Here is a 26,229-nt window from a genome sequence, read left to right on the forward strand (position 1 = left end):
AAACCGAAGGTGAAAGCTCGAAGCATTTAGGTGTTGTCACAATAGGAAAACTCAAATTTCGCTATCTTCCAGGAAGTGCACTGCTTTTATAAGCCTTAATGTGTCGTCCATTTTTCTGTCCACCTAGCTTTCCCCATCCTTCTTCTGCTTTGTCATAATTAACCGCGCTAAAATTTCGAAATAACCCAAACTACTAAAAAAGCGTTGTTTAAAGACACAAATTTGTTTCTTTTTTTAAACTCCGTTACGAGATTTTATGTTTTTTTTGTTCGATTTCATTTGCGTATTAACACATTTTTTTCCAACTTCCCATGTTAGCGTCGCCTACGTTTGACTGTACGCTGCTACTGTTGTTGTATCTAATGGATGCTGGTAGTCGACTTCATTGAAAGCTATTACGAACTTATACGAATAAGATGAAAACGCGTAGAAAACAGTGAGACGACTTTTGTAGCAGAGGCGACAGCGCTGATCCAATCTTTAGATGCAGAAGGGACATAGAAGAAGCCGCTGGCATTAGCATCAGTCGTAGCGACGTTGGATTCACGTGCTATCGTGAAGACAGTTCTGCCAGTCTTGAAGAAACAAGTATCTATGGCGCGACATCATAACGTAACGGACGAGATAACAGCAACGGCGAAAGCAGCAGCAGCAGCAGGAAGAGAGGATCATGATGCTTACCCAGGGTGGACCTGGGCGAGGAAGACACGTGACAAGTGGGAACGTTTTGCCAGTGAGAAACCATGGGTCGCGACACAGCGAGCTTGCACGACCGCTTGTGCGCTCTTTGGCCGATGAGCAAGTTGGCCGAACGTGTTGTTAAGCCCGTAGCGAGACTGTGCAGAAGTAGCAGTAGTAAATTGATGTAATATGAGGAAGATTGGAGCCGTCGAACGAAAACTGAAAGCGGTCTTTCCTGTTAGGGCTATCAGCCACGGTGCGTTTGCCATAGCGAGGGAAAGGCCGAACAAGAAGCAGAAAATCCCGTTGGAAGATGACAAACAGCAAGAAATACAAACGAAGCTCAAAGCTTGCTAGGAATCCCCTTTTCGCTCTGTCGATCGATGATGCGTTAGAAATTAGTAATAACTGGCTCCAAACATAATTTCTACTCGACTTTATACTATACGGCGACGCCTATAGAGTGACTGAATTTTACAGTTGATGTTCGTCGGATTGCACTGGGATCTGGCCAAGATGCGGGCAGTGTCTGCGGCATCGTTCGGGCTGACGATACTGTGTTTCGGTGCCCTGGCGGTCGACGACTACCACGAGTCTTTGGGGTCTCGATGTGCTGTGAGTGATCAAGATAGAGAGTGCATAGTAGAAACAGAGCAAGTAGTATTGCAAAGCAAGCAGGATCCTTGCAACGAAGTTGTTCGATACCGTGGGTAAGTAATTAAGGAAGGGCGGTTGAATGTCGAGGACATGTTGATTTCCGTACAGCTATGAAGTTCCGTAGTTAATATCATAGCTGTATGTACATCTTCGGAATACAATATTCGGATGAACCTATTGAATTCGAAAAATAAGACTATATAAACGTTCCGTCTGGAGCACCGTTAATGAGTCAGACAGATGTCGTAATAGAATGACTTCAGTCGCTGAACTTGCAGGGGAAGAACGATATCGGAGCTGATCTCATTTTGAAATTAAACCAACAATTAGTTCGAAAATTGTCTTTCATTTTTTCGTCGTTATATACCTACCTAAATACTGTTCCGTTGAAAGAACCAAGTACCAATTCGTATTGGTGTAATATAATAAGAAATATCTTTTTTGTATATAGGCAGCCTTGCTTCACATCACCCAAGCAAGCGGCGCCCTTAAATCAATGGATGATTTAGATAGGAAATCCGTTGTACCATCCCGATGGCAATTACCTTTGTCCTATGTGACAGGCCCCGTTGCGCTAACGGTGTTTGTTCACGCTGGCGTCCTGCGTTAGATCTCAGTACTATGATGCATATCTTCATCGCAAACTTGACACAGCGCATTTATATATCATGTATATCTCGTGCGTAGTATTTCTGCATAAATCAGTGCCAATACTGAGCCTCCTGTGCCGTTGCCGTAGATGAATTGGCCGTCATCGTAAAATCTCTGTTGTTGTTATACCTAGCGAAACTCATTTCTTCCCATGTCGAATAGATGGCTTCTGGCCACGTTCGATGCCCAAATAGTGTTAACTTGGACATGGCTATCCATTCTTCGATGACTGAACCCGTATTTGTTATCATTTATATAGTTTCTTTAGCTTTGTAGCTTTCTTTCGCCACGTTGGGGTCCTTTGCCGAATATTGTTGATGAAGTTTGTCAGAAATACTGCATTAAGATTCAGTGACCAGAAGCGGCGATGCGAAAGAATATCTTCGTTGCTGGATATGAATACAGCCTTCCAATATACGCTGGATATCTAAGAACTACTCTATAGAACCTAAGCGTACCGTTGTTTGAGTATGGCGCTCGATGTTTCGGTCTGTATCTTTTCGTGTTTCAAGCAGGAAATATAGTCTTGGATTAGGGTCATTTTTACAGAGATCACTGCATGGTCTCTTATCGCTCATGCTTTCCTTAGGACTTGTAAGGCTTTACCGGTTCTAACCAAAAAGATTTATACCGCAATTTTGACATACTACACGTAAGTCTAAATCTGTGCCCCGCTTCCGTAGTAACATTCAGACTATTAGCCCTTATATAATAAGCAATATGATTACAGTTATCAAAAAAAGGCTCATATAATGTTTATCTGGCTTCTGCTAATGCCTGTGTTCATGTTTTCGATCAGGTGCTTCGATAGCGTGAAGCAAGGCACAGGTCCATTCTCTGCCCGGACCTGCAACCGCTTCTGTTACTGATCAAAATGTATATTATAGAGACTTCGTTCCCTGTTGCATTTAAATTAATTCTTATTTTCCTACAAGTTCTATGCTTTGTTAAATGCGTCCTAGAATTTTAGAAAATTTCCTCTGCGTGAGAGCAGATGTCTCATATGAAAAAAAAAAGGACAATTATAACAAATTTAACGGAATCTGATTTTACACCCAGCTCGTTGTCAGTACAATAGAAGCCGGTCAAGTTATCATGTAGAGTCACCTAACGACTCAAACATAGTCCATTAAACCGAATGTAAAAGTGAATGTGTTTTCTACCTGTGTGTGGCGGCACAATTTATAGCCATCGATTACTTCGGATGAAGATCGGTTCCGAACAGCAGCTACAGAAGTTACTCGCACTCTGGCAGATGTGGTCGGAACGGGCTGATGGATCGAGATCTGTCGATTTCTGGGATGAACCGCGTCTGACTGGACAAGAGATCACTATACGTATTGCACCGGCCACGTTGAAGACAATCACTAAAACGTTACGCTCTGCGAATATCACCTTCTCAACACTAACCAACGACTTACAAACGTAGGTCACACAGTATCCATGACAAGTTGATTGAAACGGTAACCAACATTGAAAAAAACCAACGACATATCTTTGATATAACAAATTCGTAACAAGAAGAAAACGTGGGGACTACCATTTTGCTTGCCATTAAACGTTCCAACTAGACTAGTATAGAGGTAGACAGGAACGAGGTCATAAATACGATGCCCGCATAGATTCGTGTGTGCAGTTGCAGCTTTCATCAAAACCTAAGGGTACAAATGCTTTTTGTTACAAGTTGTTGGATAAAGACCTTTAAAACTGCAAAGTTACTACGTGTTATTATGAAATTCATTAAAACTGCTCAAGCATTGTACAGCATAGTAGAAAAAAAAAAGTATGATAATCATCAATCAGTGTGACGATAAACGCATCAAGTAAGTATAATATGCAGAATAAACTTTAATTTTGTTTGTAAGAAATGCTTCATAACCTTGATTGTAAATCAAGAAGTAATAATAGATTAACTATAGGAAATTCACATTCATGTATTATTGATCTAAACTCTCATTGATCGATTGTTCTCTGCTCTATAAATCTCTATTTTAGGAAAGTTTCCCGAAGTGAATGAGTTTGACAGATATTCAGTCGAAGGCTGTTGGACGTCCAGACTAACTTTGTCGTCTTACCCAAATCTGGAATGACACCCCACAATTTTGAATGCGTTTCACACTTTTCACGGGGGGGGGGGGGGGTATGCTTCCTATACGGCATCTAGAAGTCCTTATTCGAGTTCCGTCAGCGTTTTCTGAAGAAAGATATGTTAAACAACCCCGTTGTTCATACTCTAGCTTAGTCGTGCGCTGCCGTACAGACACCTATTCCCTTTTAGTATCGTAATGAAGGTCAAGAGTACTATATGGTTGCGAATGCAAAACGCTTGCCATAAGGACCTCAGTCCATCTTAAGTTGTACTCGTTAAAGTTGCCAGTTGTCTCCGTGGCGGAACATACAAACTGACCCTGACGAGATCTTTATGAGGTTGAGGATTTTTGCACGACTCATGATTATTGCTTGGCAATGACACGCAATGCAATTGACGCTGCTACTGCTACTTCGTTCCTCTTGCTGCCAGAACGCAGGTGGCTTATATTGGTGCACACTATACCGGTTTATATTTCACTGTGGTGTGTATATATCGTTGTGAAACTCGCCACTCAGCTTTTTCTGCGGGGTTTGACTGCAGTCATCATACTGGAGCTAGTCTATACACGTATGTTGTCGGATATAAGGAAATTAAAAGCAAGCATTATTTTCTGTGGAGAGCAGCTATAAAAGCGTTACAAAATTAGCATTTAATCCAACAAGAATTGTTAAAATGAAACGTCTGCACCCCCGTCATTGTACCATCCACTTTACCCCAGAAAGAGCTGTTAATCGTAAACAGCCGTCATGACAATGTCCTAACTAGCTTAAGTATCTACCTATTCATTTCGATAAACCTTCAGACCATAGTCTCCGCTCCTAGAGAGCAGCCCAATGGGCCGGTCAGATCTGACACTTTGAGCTGAATCGAATCTGATTAGTTGATCGAAAATTGCTGTTGTTGTAAGGCAGCCGTCTTAGTAAGGATACTATCAAAGGTATAAACATCTATTTTGATAACAGCATTTCTCTATCTCAATTTGTAAGTTTACCACGCAAAAAAGAATGTAAATATAAATTTTCATTAATTACAAGTGGAGCAACATCAGGGATTCAGGGAGCAGGAATGATCGATCAATATGAAGATACAAGAAAAAAAACATGCTTCCATTAGTTACCGTAAAAACTTATGAAATCGCGATGATTGGTAACCAGTTATATTTTTAGTAAGCTAACAAGCAATAAACTGTAACATAGTATCATTTCAAAATACACTATCATTCACGATACAAGATTCCAAATTGACAAATGTTTGGACATCAAATGTTTCTAACTCAGGCGTATTCGACATATTTTCAACGCGCTCAATTTAGTTCACACAAAAAATGTATTTTTTTGAAATTTCGCGGGTTCATTTGTTAGTAGCAGAAAGTGTCCTCATATCCTTATATAACAATGTTCTTATATCGGCCCCCTCGATATTAGGGAACGTTCAACCCATCAAAATGCGTCATGCACGCTGAATCTACTTTCAGATGGATCGATAAAGAAGCCAGGGAGAATATCGCAGATGAGGATGGATTGGGAGCTCGCGATGGGACCTTTCAGCTCGGCATGTACCACACTCTAAAGGAGGTACGTTTTCAGCTCAAGCATAGAGCAGATTGCGCCGAGTATGGACCGCGTATTGGTCTGGATGGTTACAAATGCTGGAATATAGCGGAAAAAATAATAAAAATGATAGTCACCTAGTTTTCTCTTGTCCGGCAGAGAGTCTCATCGAAGCACGATTGTTTTAATAATAATTCAATTATTTGTATGAAGTTTGCCATACGAAGCATTTCAATCCAAAAAACGAGATGAGATCGTTATCTAATGGCTCATTCGACTAATGGTAACGATATCAAATGTGATCACTTTAACACAGTTTGTTTTTTTCTTAAGAGTCGCTATTGTCAAACGTGTAGTCCGCCGTTGAAGAGAAATGAATCTCTGTGTGAGAGTTGAACAAGTAATGGTTTAAAATTTCGATAAATTGTGCGCGGTTTGATAGAACTCTACGGATTTCTCAGGAGTGCATAAGTCGTAAAAGGACTCTGAAGAAGTTTCGACTCGTCCTGCGAGTAGCACTTGGAACTGTAGCCAGTTTTCCTGAATGCAAATTTACCGGGGTCCGTGCAGGCATTCTGTTGATTACCACCGTCTGTGGTAGCAATACGTCAATATTAAATTCGAACGATTTAATCATTGTGCCTACGCTGGTTCCGGCTTCTAACAATATCATTCATACTTGCACAATGGCGATTGCAGCTGATACTCTGCTTTAAATACTGCCAAGCAGAAATTGGTTAGATTGTCTATTTTTCTGATAAATGGTACATTAAAACATTGGAATTAGTCGAAAATCGGCAAATAGTCAGAAGATCTTCACGTATTGATGAAATCAACGTCCTACACTTCGAAGTGTAACTTTGATGCACTATGGTTATAAGCGATCCTGTGGTTGTATATTTCAGATCAATGAATCCCTTGTAATGCTTCATCAGAAACATTCTAATAATACAAAATTGCTTGTCTTGGGAGATACATCAGAGGGGCGTTTGATCACAGGCATTCGGGTAAGTCGCGACTCGGACTGTTATCAGCTGCATCCGTAGGATGATTTCGTGCGGATCTCTATACAGATATTAGTCGGCCTATGAGTAGCAAAAAATGCCGTGTTTCTATGGGCATTAGATTTTTAACCCCACTATTCAGTATGCTGTCCCTGTTTCTCTCTGTTGTTAAAACGAGTTTGTGGTCTATCAAATATCGATCTCGACGATTTACTAGCTCGTGTTTTTCTACTGGAAAAACTCTAGCAATGAAGATGTGCAACACTGGTAGAATTCAGGTATGTTCTTATATCTGCTTGCTGTATTGTTGTCAACATTTCAAAGAAGGTAAAAAAAAGTTGCAGTTTTAAGCTTAGTAAACAACGAAAAACTAAGTTAATACCGCAACTAATCCGATCTGCTTGATCATATCAAATATTAATTAGACAATGGTTTGGCATAACTGTATTCAATCACATCCTAACCTTGCTCCGTTTACCGAATCGGCCACCCAGAGATCGATGATGATGATTTCCAGTACACACAAAGCTGAATGTCAGAATAGCTAACGTTAAAATGAATCGATAGTAGTTGTCATACGTCGACCGTTACCTGTTTGATCTCGCTGCGACACTCAAATGAAATACCGTGACCTCAATGGCCAAACAGATCGGAACGGGTTCGGCTGATCGTCCAGCGATTTTCGTCGATGGCGGTATGCATGCCAGAGAATGGATCTCTCCCGCAACCATTATGTATCTGACGCATCGACTTCTCGAAGATCAAGCGGATAAGCCAAGCACCGAAGGAATGACCGACAAGATCGACTGGTACATCTTTCCTGTGATCAACCCTGATGGATATGAATATTCTTGGAATTCGGTAAGAAGTAGAAACTTCGACAGAGTCATTTGCACTCCCTAGAGTGGAATCATTTCGAGTTCATAGCCCATAATCAATCACTTTTCAACCAAGCAGTTATATGACAATACAGAGTTAGGTCAATACGATGTGTGTCACTTCTTTCTTTAGAATCGACTATGGAGGAAAAACAGAAGGAAAACAATGCGCTTCACTCGCTTCTGTCGAGGTGTTGACCCCAATCGAAACTTCGGAGTTCAATTTGGCAGTAAGTACAGACTCAAGAGCATCGCAGATGCTCCAAGTTCCAGTTATTACTTGTGGCATGAAAGAACTCCTGCTTAAAGCTTGCAACCGTGAAAAATAATGAGCAGAAACTTTTTCTTTATTCAAGTGAACTACTTTTGCAGGAGTTTTTTTCTCATATACTTTTATACAACTGTCGAAATCATCTTCCGAGTCGTTCAGCTATAGCTTCTGGTGCCCTTTAAGTATCACAATTGATCCAATGAGAACATCGAATGTGCCACGAAAACGTCGAATTTTGACGTTATGTTCCTATTGCTATGATTATGTATAACGATGTGGTACTATGCCAACCAGGCTAGTCACAGCAAGGAGCCTAGATGTTCCTTAAAAACCTCTAGGGTTGGGGGGTGATGGACAGTTCAGCAGTTAATTTGATTTATCTGGTCAGTGTGTTGCACGTTGAGTAACGTGTTGTGAGCTTGCTGGCCAAAGAGTTCAAAGCTCAGAGATTACATCCAGTTTCAAGGGTTAAACATTTATTGGAATACTAATCAAAGACTGCATATAAAAGAGAAAATAAAGCCCCATAAGTTATGGCATGTTTATAATACTTTTACGTACATTAAAAATTTGATTCGTCTAAAATGAAAAAGCTGACACGCCGAGTGCCTCATCGGAGCTCGCCGGCTAAATTGTTAAGGCCGGTTATTATCTATCGGCCAACAAACGTGTAAAGCTAACTTTCAAGTCAATGCTTATTTGTTTTTTGGATATATTCACTACTGAGTCACTGTGCAAAGGTGAAAAGACTTATAAACACCTATAGTAGAACCATATTTTTTTAGCCGTTAGTTTAAAGCTTAAAATGAAGACAGAGTCCAGATTTATTTCAGATCCCTGTAACGATTGGTTATCCTATTAAAGTAGGAACATTTTGCAAACATAATGCACATATACGTATCTGGCGCGGTTGCTTCTGCCGAATTTTAGATAAGCCTGTGTTGTTGTGTGGCTATTTACAGAACGAGGCTCAAGTGCTAATCCGTGCGCAGAGAATTACGGTGGTACATCAGCCTTCTCTGAGAAGGAGTCACAGGCTGTGAGAAATGGTGTGACACGTCTCAGAGACCGTCTGATCGTTTACTTGAACGTTCACTCGTATTCCCAGGTGGTACATCGATACAACTCGTAATGGTGTTCACGTATTTTTCTTATCGTCGCAGAAAATATATCACAGCACAGTTGGAAAATATGTCTTAGTCAATTGGACACGAAGAAACGCGAAACAAACGTTTGCCGAATCTCAACTTATACAAGATTGCCTTACGCAAATGATTTAGGTCGTGATCGTTTATAGTAATATGAATAAATTAAACACTTATAGTGTCCGCAAGAAAGTCCGCTGGGCTGAAATTGTATCTGTTTGGAGAAGGTATTCCTGAGCAACTTATCTCTTTCAAGACCGAGAGGCGTCTTGCCTCTGAAACCTACTTGAGATAATATTGGCCAGGAATAATCACAAAGTTAACGTCATAGTAAAAGCAGGGAAGATAAACTTAATAGTACAACTTAATTGGCATCATTCATAATCTCCTTTTAATACGGTATATGCCTTTTTTGTACTTCTAAAAATCGAGCCCAACCAAAAGTGCGGTTAAATTTAAAGGTTAAAAACATTATAGTAGGCCACAAAGTATTGTTTTCGTTCGTGACATTTCGATGCAGATAGAGACAAGGCCATATTTAACTACGCATGCATATACATTGTCTCGTTTAGTGAAACATGAACCTAATTGCTATCTCCGTTGACGACAACTTCTGTGCTTGTACCAGAAATTCCCATAATCTCGAAAGGAATATAGGAAATAACCGCTATAAGGCGTCTAGTCCTTCTCGGAACGCCCTCACCGAGACTCAGTCGCATGTTTTGCGTTCTGATCAACGTTTTGAAGAAAATCTACGTTTTGATATTATCGTGAGGAACTGTGGTGGGACCCTGTTCGTCAGCCTTTCGTACGGACTGAAATCCTACTATGAAAGGGATTTGTTTTTATTCCGTGGTGCCGATAAATGTGTAAAGCTGGTGCTGTGCTTATGCATCGTTATCAAAAAAAATATTGACTTTTTTCTATTTTCTCAGGTTGTCATGTCACCGTACGGGTACACAAAAGTAAAGCCAGAATCCTTCGACGAACAGGCAGCTGCGATGATGGCATTTGTTGACGGACTTAAAACACAGTTTAATGCCACTTTCCGTTACGGAACCGCAGCCAACACGATGTGTAAGTGTGTACATTGATGAAGTTAGCTCATTTACATCTCAGTACCTATGTTATACCTTTAGGTTTAACGGAAACACATTTATCGGCTAAAAGATTGGAGCAATTGAAGTTTATTTCAATATTGTAGAACAAGACGAGGCTACATAGAGTGAGCTCTGACAATAATGCCTTGCGTGTTATGCTGATGCATCTCTTAGATTCATGTGCGACTGAAAGGAGCTGTAATTAGAAGCACATCATTTTTTTTTGGACCCAATTTCAATGTACAGAATTGTATAGAATAGTTAAGTATTTCTTTACGTCAGTGGAACCAAAAACCTATGAAATACTTAGTTGATTTTTCCTGTCGTATGTAATGCTGAAAATATGTTTTTTAGAAAAAGCCAAATTGTTTTTACATAATAAATGTCGAAATATTAACCTATATTAACTACTTTTATTATATGGAAGCGTGCTATGAATTTGGGTGGAGCAATATATTTTACAGACAATAAAGCAGAATATAACCAACTGGCAATAGTTTTGCTATTTTGTGATGTTCAACTAAGAAAATATGTCAGCGTCTGGGTATTGAAATAATTTTTCTTTTCGTTTCTTTACACCAAATCATTGCTTCACGAAGTGCCCTACATTTACACGCAGCTTCACACTCAGACCAGATCGGTTCCAAGTTTAGTCGAAAAATGCATTATCATATGACCCTTCTGTCCTTCGTTACGCCACCTCGTGAAGGGTATATAACGCTGGCGTTTCTCGAAGATTACTGAAGTTATATAAGCCGCTGTTGAGCTTTGTCCTTACTCTCTCTCGCTCTCTCTCATGTATATATATATATATATACTTCTCGTCTAATCTCATTATTCCCGGATCATGCTCAATCAGCTTAAAGTCATAAATACCGGAGGATTTAATGTCGAGTTCGTCACATCTGGTCTGCTTATACTTACATAAATATTATCCAATTCACGAAATAGTTCTGAACAAGCTAGTATGTGTCAACATTAAGCTTCAGTCTCAAACGATTTCTTCGCACATGATCCTATCTATGCGTATGTATTTTTGACTATACGAGCTTAAACACATTCTATAAATGTTATTATATAAAGGTTCCGATTATTGATTTTTGACTATCTGACTGTTGTTGGAATCCTTTAAGCAAGCCTTCATAAATGTTCTTGTTAATTTTATAACGTAAAAGTATTTTATATATGTAAAATAAAGGCCAATATGATTTACTTACGCAATTGGAAATTCGTTGCGAAATAACAGCTATCGTATGGCCACTAGTGGCATGGTAGAGAAAAATCGACTACTACCGCGACTGCGGCCGGCCATATATGATTCAGAAATAGCTATTTGCAAAAATGTGCCTATTTAGCTGTGAAGGGAAATTTTAAATATGAGAAACCTTTAGAACATGAATGATCGCGTACTTGATGCCGTCAGTGACGTCGGACCGGCCCGATACTCTTGTAGAACTTCGAATTCGTTTAGCGTTGACCGAAAAACAAGTTTCTCTACATGATAAATAATTTCCATTATTATCATTATTGATGTCGTATCTGCACGTTCGATGCACGTAAGAAAAACAGTGTGCTTAATGGATAGATGTGCATATGTATGATCTGAAACAGAGATGGACACTTGTTTTCTATTTGGCCGAAGTTACACTGTATTTTCTGTTGCTCGGAGTTTAGATGTTTTTGCGATCTTACGTGCGATTTGTTTTAGTATTCGATAATGTCCATCAGTGGGTCACGCCACAAAAATTGCGCGGCGCGTATTTCATTTTTGTCCACTTTCCAATCAATCGTTTACTTGTTATGTGTTGGCATTAAGTGAGTGATTGAGCGTACGATATCGTTTATTCCAAGTTTCGTTACACAGAAAAAGAAACATCGCTCAATATAAGGTTATTTCCTTGAACTCGATTTGGTCGGCCATGATGGTAATCTTAATAAAATATGGTTGTTAACATGACCACAATTATTGATCGAACAACCCCAACGGCCTGTATTTGATCGAAGGGGCTTAGTACATAGGATCCTCTAGTTTTGTATGTTTTAGTATGTGCACGGCTTGATTCGTTAAACTATATCGTAGTTTAAGGCAGCATAGTACGCTGATTGAATAAGCTCTTGGTTCTGTAGTATAATTGTTGCATTTATTGCTATTTCTAGAACTCGTCACCGGAGAAACATATAAGTAAACCAGCTTGCAGATATGAACAGATAAAAGACCTAAACGCATCTAACTTCCTGATCGAACATCCCTATCTAGGGATCATTATTTTATTATATTATAAACGGGAAATATGCCTTCCTATTTTTCACAGATCCTCTAGCGATTTAAGCCTTGAATCCTGGTACGAAAGAATTATGATAATTGCCATAGCACAAGGCCGCAAGCAGCTTTCGCGAACGCTTTGACTCACTCAAAAGCTTTATGAAGCACTTTAAAAAAGTTCTTTTATAGCACCACTTAAGAAATTCTCATTTCGTAAACTATCTAAAGGGTCTGTCGGAAGCATCCGTATATTGCTATTCATAGGAATAACTGAACCTCCTCTCCATAACCTTACCGTCCTGCCTATTTTTATATCAGATCTGCTTGGTATGTACCTCTTACAATCAACCAACTAAAACAGATATTCCCAGCAAAAGCCAACAGGCCGTAAAAAGATCTTCCATGCGTTCGCAGCTGCGGCGACGTAGGCATGATTACGAAATTCGATTTTGCTATCTAAAATTCAACAGTGACCATGCTAGATGGCTTAAATAAGAGCAGTAGTTACTTGGTCCATGATAATAAAGCGTCTCGGGTGACAGAAATGAGCGAGAAGGATGCTCAACAGTAAACATACCCCAGGGCTAAGTTAAGAATCATCTTGATGCCAAATTTCTTCACGGAAGACTATAGGCATCGTCCAACTTCCGATCCACTATGTCTACTTGCGGTACTTCTTTATTCTCTTACTGAAACCGGTTACAAGTATGGCCTTTTTGATCAATTTCGGATACTTTTCATGCGCGAAGATAGCCTCTCAGTAATTTTTGTGGCCTAAAGAACATCTCTACATGTAGTAAGGCATTACTTAAGTATTGGTTTACACGGCTAAGTACCAAAACAGCAAAAAGTATGACAATGCTACGTCACGAAACTAGACTACCTCACGCTTATTTGAGCCAATTGCGTTTCCCCTGCATTCGTACGCAATTCTCACCAGGTGCCGCCACTGAATTATCCCTGGGGAGCGTCTGCTCGACAGTTCTTGTGATGTCCATGGCTTACTTCTTCCGTAATACACTTACCGAACTGTCATTCGGATGCATATCTCCATTAAAAATGTATAGAGTTTATGGGTAAATTCTATACCGCCATTCACTGCCTATACCTTACTTTTCACTCAGACGTTTCAAACGGCAACTTCACTAATTGAGATCCGAATTCGAAAAGAAACAATTGGGCATTGGCATTCAGACAAGCTGCGGATAACTTTCAAGCCTTTGCGTTTCGGCCGGTAAAAGTTCCAATCACTGTTCACTCAAAAAGTATATTTACGCCTTGATCATTACATACGCCATATACATGTAATATTTTCTTTTATATAGTAGTTAATATACAGGATTTTGATCTTGTTTTGGAATAGAAAAAAAATCGCTACGAAGATTAAGTATACTCTATGTTCATGTGGGAGAAGTTGGTTTAGTCTGGCGATGTTCTTTTACAGTAGGTTCAACTTGAAACAATGGCATTGACTATATTAGTTCTATGTAGCTTAAATCGTTCATAGTCATTGCATAGGCGATTTTACGTGTGAATGAGCACACTTTTATGTTTACCACATGTTGTTATCGATTACGATTTCGATTAGTTATTGTGCTTTTTGTCGGTTTACAGATCACACGTCTGGTGCTGCCATCGACTGGGTACACGACTCAGCTAAGGTCAAGTATGCAATGGTTATAGAGCTTAGGGACAAAGGCCAATTTGGTTTCATTTTGCCTAACGAATTCATCATCCCATCTGGCATGGAACTGGTGCAGGGCTTCCGCCATCTTATTGACCACCTCGAAAGACGGGGCGAGGTAGCTGTCAAACACGTCACCGATACGGCGGCTTGGTAGCGATGAATAAGGCAGCTGACGATTTAGGACCGGGCAACAACGGAACACTAGAGAATCCCGTCAGACCCAGTGATCGGACGGTGTGGAATAGACGCGTATGACGACGAAATGGGCAAATTTTGAAAATTGACTTTAAAAATTGAATTTATGGCTTGCAGTGGTTAGTTATCCGCTTTGTAAACCTACTTTTAACAGGATCTTTATATAGAGAATGGGCATAATGTACATCATACGACCTGGTTTGTATATAGCACATAGCATGTACGTGCGTGAAAAAATCATTAATATACCGTATCTGTGCTCGTTGGTTACTGCATCTTGTAGTGATTTTATGAAACCTACATTGTAGACTCGACTTCTGAGTTCTGGAAATACTTGTTTATCACTGTAAGCTGTTTCTTTTTTAACAGCAGGCCTCTTTATGACGGCATAATATTATGCTGCATCTTCACTCCTACCTCACTTAGTGTTGCGCAACTTCTTCATTCCGCTGCGGTCCGTTAACAGTCGCTTTCTAGAAATAACATGTTTTTTTTTGTTGTCACTTTACCTGACTGATCATGTCTGAGATTAGTTATTTTTGGGTCGTCAAATACGTTCTACTTTAAATCAAGTGGCATAAAATAGGAGTTTGTTCTTTTTCGTAGCATCCCGTGTAAATTTCCTATTATTCGTTGTTTTCATTCGCTTATAGAAGCTTTTTCTTAATTGATTAAACCTATTATGTTTAAACAATAAACCTAGCAAATTCTTTTGTCTTTGTTTTGCTGGTAGCATGTAGTCGAACGAACTTGAACCTTCTCGCACGAGACTCTCTGTTTATCGTCTTCCTAGCGAGCTTCTGGAGTGTTTTCTACAATATGTTGTCAGATTACCAAGAAAACCAAAAGAATTCAGGAAAAATATATTATATAATACAAAATCGACTAAGAATGGATTTTATCGTTTTTCTACCCAAATTCGACCCGACGTTACCTTTGCTTTTAGTCCATTTTTGAAGTGTTTCTGTTTCAAATTTCTCAACCTTCATAAGCATCGAGATCATTTAGATAGTATATCTAACTGAATACAAACACAAAATTGACCGAAGCCGTTTGCTACGACCACCTCATACAACCGGTTAAGGTGCAGACGCTTAAAGCTAAAAAAAGGCAAAGTTGATAGCTTTGTGTATCGAAAAACCTATTTTGTATTGGCTTAAGGACTAAGCGCCTTAAACATAACGAAACACTAACATCAAAATAAATGTTATTTTGTTTCAGTAGTGACCTTTAATGAGTAGTTGCGGCCGGACGGAAAAAGCAAATGGTTTCCTTGCTTGTTTGAATGTTCGCGCGGTGTTTCCAGTCAGCTTATCCGTTAGTTGTTTAGCTGCGTGACATATTGGTATTGCTTCTTAGCAGATGACACTCTAACAATCAATATAGTGCTGGAAGCATTATAGACAGAGTTCGTCAGTAAATGCACGCCACCTTGGTTAGCTAGTAAGCCTGATAAAGGAATATGCGTAAATTCGAGTTGGACCGCAAAGCTATGTATAAGATGTAACCAGGGTTTAATTCGGCAATTAGGTCAAAATTTACAGTGAAAATTCCCATTATATATAACAAATTCTACATAAGAGATATTTTTTATTGTAATCTATGAGTAACTATTTGGCTGTCAAAGTGGCCTTCTTTTTCTTTTAACTACATGTTTTCAGAAGAACTGTCTTTGACTTATGTCAGTACTTGTTACCATCAACTTCTGTTTTGAACCAAGTGTAACATAACGTTGAAAATTAAAAAGCAGGCTAGCCTGGCTTTCGGGATATATCTATATTATTATTTACAAATCCCCTTATTATTTCCTAGCCACATATGCCTGTAGATCCAAAAATATACATAGAATTTTTTGGCTTGACTTCTTTTTCACTAGGAGCGCAACTATTGCTATTGCCCAGAGAGATTACGAGTGTCGTCCTGTTAAACTGATCCGTTCAACACTACCCTGTTTCGCCGAGATTTCTTTCCGCAGACATGAGGCCGGTCAAAGAAAGGCCAGTTTCAACCCGTCCATCTCGTACAGTTATCTGTCTATCGGACAAGCTCATATCTCACTTCATCATATTGTCTTGAACGTTTACCCGAGAGCGCAATGTATGTTCAATGCCAAGCAAATGATCCTTGGAAGGCAAATGGAAAAGGAAACGGACGCCAGTAATGACCTGTCTATCTGATGCTTTCTGAGTTGGCTTTCTCGCCAGAAACCAAATGAGATCCTTGATTATTAAGCATATCCGGGCCTCGCTTGGGTGATCTGAAAACGAACAAATCATCTTCCTCCGATTAGATGACTAGCAATACATTGTTGCAATAGATTACGCATCCGCGCTAGTTTTCGTTCGCAGATCTTTCTTTCACTCCACCTTTTTTCAACGTGTTCCGAGGATCTTCCTTCATGTAATTATAGAGCTGGTCACGCGAATAAACTTAGGACATCAAAAGGGGTGATCATTTGCATGCAGTCTAAAGCTGGAACACCAGACCATCTTTGCGGCCACAGTAAGAACGCTTTTGAAAGTTCAAGAAGCCGGGAAGTAGACAACAAGGTACGATTTCCAATCTTTATATGGCTTACCTCAAATAATTAATCCTATAAGCACTGTAAGACAGAGTTTTTCCTGCACATATTAATTCAATATTGTTCGATTCCTTATAATAATATTAAAGACTAGGCTTCCTAAATTGATTAGTTTATATAGAAATCGATTTGACGCCCAAGTGATTTACTGCGTTTATTTAAACGTTCCTTTATTTAAGTTACTACAGCTATGATATAGGATTTTGTAGCTTTAATAGATGCGCTTCAGTGTTAAGTTTTTCTAACGATTTGTGTGATAAAGTGCTAAATACTTTTTAATAAAAACAAAGCTCATACGAACTCTCACTACTCATTGAGCACTGACTGCCCCTAGCTCTTTTACTACGAGTACGATTATGTTCTACCTATCGGACACTACGATACACGTTACTGGGAAGCGCCGACCATCGAAACAAATATGACAGTACAAGCTTTTCCAAGAAGATGCCGAAAGCGATGTACATTTTGGAAACAATTCGGAGACTCGGTAGCTTAACAAGTGAATATGACTTATCGACGTAACAATCAATCTCACAGAGTCTAGGCCTATTCTCCATTTGTTTTCGCCATATGAAATATCATCGTAAAACCGAGTCCCCAGGTACGCCCTGTCAATATCTTTCTTTTATACCTCCTTGAGTACGGTGTTTCGTAAAAAGGACGCTGTACTAATCCAACGCCTTACTGCTAACAGGTCTGTAGCCAGGGGTGTCTGTTTTATCGGATAGAAATATCGCGCTCTCTACCGTTGCGAACTGTCGCGCTGTAGTATATAGCCGGTACCGAGCTGGCAATAACTATGCCGGGTAATGCGTGAGTTACTTTAATCTAAAGTTCTTTTCTCTTTTGGCTACTTGTTCTAAAGTTCAATTGAATATGTTGACTATTGACTGAAGAACACAAATGGCGCAGATAGATACGCTTATCTTCATCGTAGTAATATTAACCAGTTACTAGTTATCAATCTACAACACGTTGTGCCGCGACAATTTATTGGGGGTGTGACTTGTTGACAATTTTTTTGATGCACCATTAATGCAATGGTATTTGCAAGAAGCCGTTACCCCACTAATTCCTAGACAGTTGGTCCTACAGAGGAAACAAAAAACCGAACTTGTCATTTAACATCAATAGCTCGCGCGGATGGTCTGATTCATTCCGGTCGTTTCCTCTTCGAGGTGTCGGGCACGTACTAGAGCGGAAATCGAGACAAGATGAGAACCACTTAACGATGGAATCTTTGGGTTGAAAGCGTGACCAAATCCACACTCACAAGCTAGTTTGCTCACTTTTCTATTTGCATGCGGAAAAAGAACGAGATGATATAATGTAGCACAGCTTTTTTTATAGACGTATAGGGCCTTGAGCAGCACAGAGAGGTCGAATAGGAAATGCTCCTGCTGCTGTTATTCGAGCGCAATTTGCAATCGGACAAAGACGTATGGCACGGTGAAGGCAGTGCAATTTTATTTTTCGCTGAGAGACGACAACGAAGCTTTTTTTATTCGTTCAAAACAATATAATTCGATATATATTCTTCCGACTCACACACATGGACGACCTTTGACGTCTCAGTGCCACCCAAGTGTCGGAGCTACAGGCGCGCAAACCTCACTCGTTGAGTGAATACGCTGACGCAGAATAAGGACAATGTTATAGAATGTGTAGTTCAGAATTGATTTTTCCAGTATTCCTGATTTTTTAGAAGTTAACGAACAAAGCCATGTGCTCGATTTACTATAAACTTTTTCGGTAAAATTCTATTACTATGATTAATATATGGTTAACGATTAACTTTAAACTATTCCAAAAAAACGTTTACTTTTTATTAGTCTTTGTTCTTTCTCGAGTTGATTCATAAAGGTGTATACATTCGAGAAGTATAACAGCTATAAACAATATCAAGGTCAAAGAGACAAAGCACCAAAACGTCCACTTCTGTTTAGTAATTACCTCTGGTTTTAAAGCGTATTCCTTTATTATATAACTTAGGTCAGTTTTTTTACAACCGAGATGTCGAGTCAAAATTAGCCGTCGCTTAATCAGAACTTATACGTCTGGTAACGACCCAGTGGCTTTAAATGAAACGCTCAGGGGCTTGTTCATTCATTTCATGTGTTGCTCAAATGTAGGCAGTGCCCACTCATTTTCGGCTAGCATGATGGTACGTTACGATAACTACCCCCTTGTATACTCAAATTACGTCTGCTTAGTAAAGTACGTCACCTTGAGCTGTTACCTCGCTAATGATAAGTTGTCGTCTGGCCAAGAAACTGCATTTGCAGTTGGTCAGACCCACCGAACCCTAACCCGATTTGAAGGACTCATGTAGTCAGTCGGTGCTCCAAAAACAAATAGCTTCAAATAAATTTAATAAAATAGCTCCGATCTTCAATGTTGATTCCGCAGCATTAAAGCGAGGTATTTAATTTTTGCACTGGTTTCTGTACCTCGACACAGATATCGGCAAATATGTTCCAGCTGCTGATATATAAAATAGATGTATTGTAGGCGTATGATTTTAGTGTAAATGGATTTGAGAAAATCCAGCAACCACAATTCGTGCTAAAATCTCGTAATATGCAGTTGGCGTGTTTTATTTAAGTGACTAACGCTACCGTTTTCAGAGCTGAACAACTAAGTAATGGTCTTCAAATGAGCTTGACTGCTTTATGTGTTTTCTGGTGACTTTTCGTTCATAAAATATTGAAGTGGGGAAGAAGATGTATACAACGCGAAACTGCTTAAATGTTTCATTTTTCCCAGCATGCAGTCGCGTACGCAGAAACGGAGGGAAAGCTTTTCGTTGTCGTCACGAAAAATCCGCATTAGGTATCAAAAACGGCATTCGACAAAGCGGGCAAATCGTGTGGCTATTTTCTACGAACTTCAAAAGATTCGTTCGCTTTCGCGATTTTCCTTAGAGCAGATTACCGTGAGAAAACCGTGGGCTCCTGATGCTGAAAACGACGCCGATTCGAAGTGACTGGGTTCGGGAAACCGACGCCCATCATGCCTTCAGACGTATTTGTGAACGATCCGTCAAAAACTCGTGTGTCGTGCCACCAAACATCCATAAAAAAACATGATGTAATCTATAATTTCTTGCAAGGGCACTGGGGTAATAGAGCATAATGTATGTTTCGGCTACTTGTTGCCAATAGCCAGCAGGAACTACCGCACCTTTCTAATTCGACAGGCCTTAATCCCATAAAAAATCTCTGAACAATCGTAAAATCATAGGTTCGGGAAGGAACATCCGTTAAAAATTATCAAGATATGACAACAGGTCCGCTTACAACTCAGACAGCAAAAACCTGTATCAAAAGCATGTCCTTAAGAGTGGCTACAGTTATTGGTGCAATAGGCGGCCAAAAAATACTAATGTTCCAATTATATCGCGTTCGGGTGGTAGTCCATTAGCGACATATTACTTTCATTCCAGCATCGAGTCATCGCCAAGTGACGCTAGATCCTCAGGCTACGAATTATAGGTCATTAACACCTGTCGCCTAATGTAATACTCTGAAACCAACTTAAAATAGGAAGTCTATCCTAACAGAGACCCAAATCAGTATCGTTTGTGGTGGGCCTCAGTGGGGCAATCTTATTTTAAGGCTGCACACATTAGACTTTAATGGGTGCAACCTCAAAAAAGATCGCCAAATTAAGGTAATTGCACAAACTGAAAAAATTGAACTGATTTCTAGCTAGCTATGTGTTAATAAAGATAATTAGTTCTTTAGTCTGTCAACTTGGCATGACCAATCACTTTAAACAAGATTGCCCATTCAGTATCAGATTATCGATGCAAGTAATAATGGACTCGAAACTCAATCCTCAAACTTCACCCAAACGAGAGACCTTTGCTTTTTTACTACAAGCCTATCGTATAAATCCCAGCGTAGATGTGTCCATGTTTTCTTAACCTGTCGAGCCCTCATACACCTGTAACGATAGTCCTGTACATTGCGTCAATAGAAAACGTATGGTATATTCCTGTGCTCTTGTATATGCTTATGTACCTAAACAGCTGTCAAAAAGTCAATCTGTTTACGCGATTGAGCTAGTTAATTCTGTTCAAATTTCACTGCGTTAGCAGGCGGCAGGAGCTTCCAGTTACCAGAGAACTTGTTTGCTGTAATCAATACCTTTTCCAACCGCTAGCCTTTTAGGCCCTAGCCACCTGGATTAGAGAGATTGATAAACAATGCAAAAAATAGGTAAAAATGTCGTACAAAGTCGTAGCATCGTTAGAAAAATTACGGGCGCAATTGGACAAGTGCTTTTGAATATTGGTCAGTCGCACTTATAATAATGTACTTCGTTTACATACAAGACAAGAACAAACGCTACAAGAATAAATAGAGATGGATGTAAGTTTGTGTGTTCACGTGTGGACGCTCATGAGTTACCTTTGGAACGCTAGAAACCTGGAACTAGACGTAGTTCGATACGCCACCATCTGTGGCGAATGCAACTGATCTTTATAGTTCAAAGTAAATACCTAAAGTGGGCTACGTGGCTGAATGTGATTGCAATACACGATTTTCTCATAAGTGCAGGTGGTGTCGAGGATAATCGGAATGATACACGAACACTTCCTTGAGCAAAGCCGATGGGCTTTATACGTTCTGTAAAGCAAAGAAGGCGATCCTATATCGACCCTTTTCCAGTTTGTAGATGGAGCCCCAGCTTTGTCGAATGCCACTGACAGGAAGCGAACTTGTAAGCAAGTGTGCTGAATCCACCCATCAAATACATATGATAATTTAAAAATAAATATTTCGCCTTGGTAAGATGCAATGAAAAAGAAATTGTTTAAGATGTAGGTATTAGTATCTAGTGTAAGTCTCTATTTTGCTTAGGTAAGTATAAGATTGCTTAAGTAAGAGGCCAAAGAAGAGTATGATGTCACATGAATTTAGCCGTTAAATAATGTATAAATATTTTACCTACATAGTACCTGTTAAAAACGAGCAAAGGATCGTTGAGTATATGTGTACTATGTTAAAGAGAGTTTAAAAACTAAGCCTCTGATAGATAAGCTTTCTGGGTTAAGGGACAAATTGAGATTATGGGTTTTTTTTTTCCCTTTACATGGATTGTACAATACATCTCACAATGAATTTGTCAACAAAACGGCTTTTAAAAAAATTGCCAGGATATTGATCTCTCGTTCAATTCTCATTTAATTAATTAAGTTTAATTCAAGTCGTATTATGGCAAGTGATAGCGAGACATTTGGGTTGAACAACTATGTATATTGTCCTTTGTGTTTGCTTGGACGAACGAGTTAGAGATAAACCGAAAAAAGCACCTACAAGATGTTATCCCGTTCCGAATTTTACTCCGTTACTGAATTGTATACAGAACAGTACCTTAGAATGGGAACGGTTTAAAGGACATCCTACACGTTCGAGTAAAGCCGGACTATTAACACCTTTGTATTATCTTGAAAATGTTTTCTTTTGGCCTAAGAGGTGTTTGACTTTATTGCCAGATCGGGAAACTGTCCTAATAAGCATCCTTTTTGAATGAAAATACACCACGTTTTTATTGCCGATATATATATATATATAGATATATATATATATATATATATAAGTAGGTACGAAACGACACTCATGCGAATGAGGCTCGTCTCCGCTCCAGGCCTGTTAAATTCGCCTTTACGACAACGATCTACAATAGCTCCGCCCTAGGCCCTTTCCCAGTGTGCGACCCTTTCCTAACCGTGGGCACCATGTGGAGTTTTCCTCAGTTAATCGAAGGACATGATCACCGGTTGCTGGAATAACGGGATGTGTCCTGAAGACACGGACATACGCAACAAAGTTGCCTATCAACGAAGTACTATCTAAAAGAACCATCACTTCACAACATTTTTGATAGGTTGGCTGTTCCGCTGACCAAAAGCAAACGTTTTGTGGTTAAATATATCTGAAACAAGTGAATCCTTTGTACATGCTCGATATAGACCAGTGACTCCTGTGAAAAAAAAGGATACTGAAACAGCAGTGTGAAAAGATGGAGGTCGACGGCCATACCATTAGCTGGAGAGGCAAAGCTGAAAGGAAAGATGTGACCTGCACGATGAAACGCCAACCAAAGACCACCACTACTAGACAATATTTCATTTCGACTGTGTGAAAAATTCACTATATACGTTGCTCGTTGTTTCTATCCTTGCATTCTAAGTGGCTGGGAAAGCGTGAGTAGTTATGATAACTTGTTATTCCATTGATAAGATATTTGTTTACTGTTGCACGTTGATGGAGTATCAGCTCCGAGCGAGCTCGTCGATGTTGTAGAATGAACGGCACGCTAACATTGGTGGACCTGACGAACGTGAGCTCGGAAGACTCGCGGGCTTTGACAGTGTCCAAAACTGATCCTGGACTAGATTTAATTTATCGCTATGATGTGGATATCAGCGTACTGTTGGTCATTGGCTATTTATCGGTGTTCATTGTAGGTCTTGTGGGCAATTCCTGCGTGATTTGGGTGGTGGCTCGAACTCCGCGTATGCGAACAGTGACTAATTACTTAATCGTCAATCTCGCCTTTATTGATATCGTGGTTTTACTGGTTTGTGTACCGTCAAACCTTCTATCAAATCTCATACAACGTAAGTGTATCCAAATACATCTACTGCACCAACGGTATTAGCGAAATCATTGCTTTTCGTGAAATCCGAAAGAGATTTTGTTTTTCCAGCTAGTGAGGCTATACAGACTTGCTATGCGCGTTACTTGACAGTCACCTAAAGCCTATGCCGGTCAAATGAGGTGCGGTTATGAAACCCCACCACTAACACATTCTTACAAAATAGTGAGGGATTTCGTACATAATTCGCATACAGTCGTCACGTCATGGAGATTCTATATACTTAAAGGAACTGCAAATGATTTTGACATTTCCCCATTTCAGCAATTTTCCATCGGAACAATGCACGATACTATGTCATGCCATGGACTCCATACCTCTACAATGAAATTAGACATTTACTTAACTGTGGTTTATTTGTTCACAATCGAAAGACATTCGTCCCTAACAGTAGCATCAATGCAAACGCACTGAATTTGGAAAACGACGCGCTTTTAAGGGATCTTGAAACCATGTCGAACATCATGGCCCCAAAGCACCAAACGTTCTAGAATTATGATGCGACCATAGTCCATAACAATAACTTGCGGAAAAATACTACTACCCAATCGTACACTGCCTTCATACTAACGACAGCACTGCGTATCGCAAGAGAGTGTTCTTGAATTAACAATTATTGGCCCGCTAAGGCAAACACAGGTCCAGTCAGCCCTACGCCCCCTAGGAGCGTGGTTTTCTCTATAGGGTATATGTTATTATACACTGTACTTAGGTTCCTTACTGTTAGTTGGCCTACAGCTTGTTTATACTGACTAGAAAAAGTATTCCACAATAGTCAAGCTAGAAATATCATGCTTAAAACCTGATACAGCATTCTATCCAAATAAATTGGCTGAAAATAAAAGTAAGCAATTGCTTTGAGGAGTTCACATACTACTAAAGTGAAATGGTATTTGCAGAAAAATACCCTTTTTCATTCAGAGGTATATTAATCCCACGAGGATTTTCGCCTTTGTGAAGGCTGTCACTGATTCGTACATTCAATAAAATAACAGAGAAACCATTTTCGCGACAACTTTTAAGGCCATCTTATTAGCAAATGCTAAAAATTATATGAAATAGCAACCTAGTTATTTAATAAACAAGACGCGATGGAGCGCAGTGGATGCCATGTTAATTGTCACTTTTATACTTCCAATCAGGTAGCATTAAGAAGTCATAATTATATAAAAAAAAAAAAAAAAAAAAACTTTTTTTCGTTCATAATGTAATTGCTTGGAAATAAGTGAACTAAAATCAATCCTTAAACAAAGAAAATGCTAGTGGAAATAACAAACGGGGAGTTTAAAACACATCTACCTATACGACCTACGAGTAATAAAAGATGAATTTTAAATGGATAGAACTGTTGCGGAAGGCTAAGAATATCAAAGAGCTTCACTTGCAACATTCTAAAAATCTAGAAGGTAATTACTGAACTCGACGTCCAGCGCATTGTCAATGGAAAATGTATACCCTAAAAAAGTACATCTTGCCAATAGGCATGGTCCGAATAAAAAAAAAATATATCCCTGCGAATGCCACGCGGATACGTAAACGGTAAAATTTTTTTGGAATGATAAATCTTCGTTCAACGTAGGTGGCACAATTAGCACGGCTACATTTACTAGATCCTTATGTTAAGGATTAGAATGCTATACAATCCAAATCTACCTTAGGGAGGATGTAGAAAAAATATAAACGAGATATTAAACATTGTGAAATAGCAGAACGATCATTTTTTTCAACAACTGCGGTAACAGGAAAAGGTAGTCAATTATATGCGGATTCTTTTCCAATTTAATTATAATTATATATAAACAGCAACTGAAGTTGTTGTCGTCGTCCAAACTATATATACGTTTCTTATAATGCAGCAAAAGTGATATTCAGTAATTTATATTTGATAATCTAATTCTTCAGAACTAACCATTCTGGATAATGTCGTTGCTGTGTGGCGTTTGACAACCTGGGTTGGATATCCTGAGATGGTTGACAAGTTCTGTTCATACGATCTAGGCCATCGGTACACTTAGGTATCACAAAACTTGTGTAAAATAAGTTAGTATTCGCACTATAAATAATTACTCCACGTTTATGTAGCAAACAGAATATAGCATAAATATCTATGAGCGATAACCACGCCCGCGGGATTATCTCTGTAATGAGCAATCAAAGCGCGAGACAAAGATCAGGGACGATTAAATATACCAATCGTATCAGTGCTAGAAGTCTGTTTAACTTGGACGGGACCAAATAAGGCATTTACAAACATATATGTTTGTAACTGTAAAAAAAAAATAGTGTATGTAAAACATGACGTTTTTCGACGTATGCGTCCGGCCCGAAATGTGGTGTCCAATTTGTTTGTGCCTCTAAAGAACGTGATTTCTTGTAAGGCAATGCAACGTTGTCAGGGATATAATATGCGAGGAAAGAGCGGCTCAACCATCCAAGAGTGGAGGACACCCCGTCAACAACACAACACCATCATATATACCCTGTTGCCCTGATTTTCGTCCTATCTATCAGATTCAGGCTACACAATTTTTGAAAAGTCTTGCCGAATTCGGCAAAACTAGATTACTGTATTAACATTTTTTTATTTTCAGAATTATAGCAACAGATGCCATATATATTCTCCAGATATATTCTCCAGACCACTATGACCGTTCATATCTAGGCAGGACATAAAAAGCTAACGTTCTCCAGTTTTTTTTTAGTCTTGTAGCCAATGGCATCGTGTCATAAGAGATTTTCCATTGCTAACAGAATACAGAGTTTGCTTGACTGCTCACTCTTCTATAAAAGCAAATTTATTACGGC

At 39.3% G+C, this 26,229-nt stretch overlaps 2 protein-coding genes across 3 annotated transcripts in view; both read left to right on the forward strand.

Moving 5' to 3' along the window:
• The first annotated feature begins 557 nt into the window (after positions 1-557).
• On the forward strand, positions 558-14,444 carry LOC111253143 (carboxypeptidase B-like). Its single transcript, XM_022812143.2, has 9 exons — positions 558-1,391; positions 3,178-3,414; positions 5,556-5,655; positions 6,537-6,638; positions 7,284-7,496; positions 7,647-7,743; positions 8,747-8,892; positions 9,865-10,006; positions 13,907-14,444. Exons 1-9 carry the CDS (start codon positions 1,165-1,167, stop codon positions 14,131-14,133), a joined length of 1,491 nt encoding a protein of 496 aa, XP_022667878.1. The 5' UTR covers positions 558-1,164; the 3' UTR covers positions 14,134-14,444.
• Positions 14,445-22,539: 8,095 nt separating this feature from the next.
• LOC111253398 (neuropeptide SIFamide receptor-like) overlaps positions 22,540-26,229 on the forward strand; it is a 58,206-nt gene continuing 54,516 nt past the window's right edge. Inside the window, exons 1-2 of one of the 2 annotated variants that reach the window (XM_086992751.1) lie at positions 22,540-22,969; positions 23,234-23,386. In XM_086992751.1, the coding sequence (XP_086848877.1) occupies positions 23,284-23,386 (103 nt within the window). In that variant the 5' untranslated portion in view covers positions 22,540-22,969; positions 23,234-23,283. Of the gene's footprint in view, positions 23,387-26,229 lie in introns of both variants that reach the window. The other variant, XM_022812726.2, reaches the window with a different exon arrangement.

Source organism: Varroa destructor, unplaced genomic scaffold, assembly GCF_002443255.2.
Source record: "Varroa destructor unplaced genomic scaffold, Vdes_3.0 BEIS01000006.1, whole genome shotgun sequence".
Taxonomy (NCBI): domain Eukaryota; kingdom Metazoa; phylum Arthropoda; class Arachnida; order Mesostigmata; family Varroidae; genus Varroa; species Varroa destructor.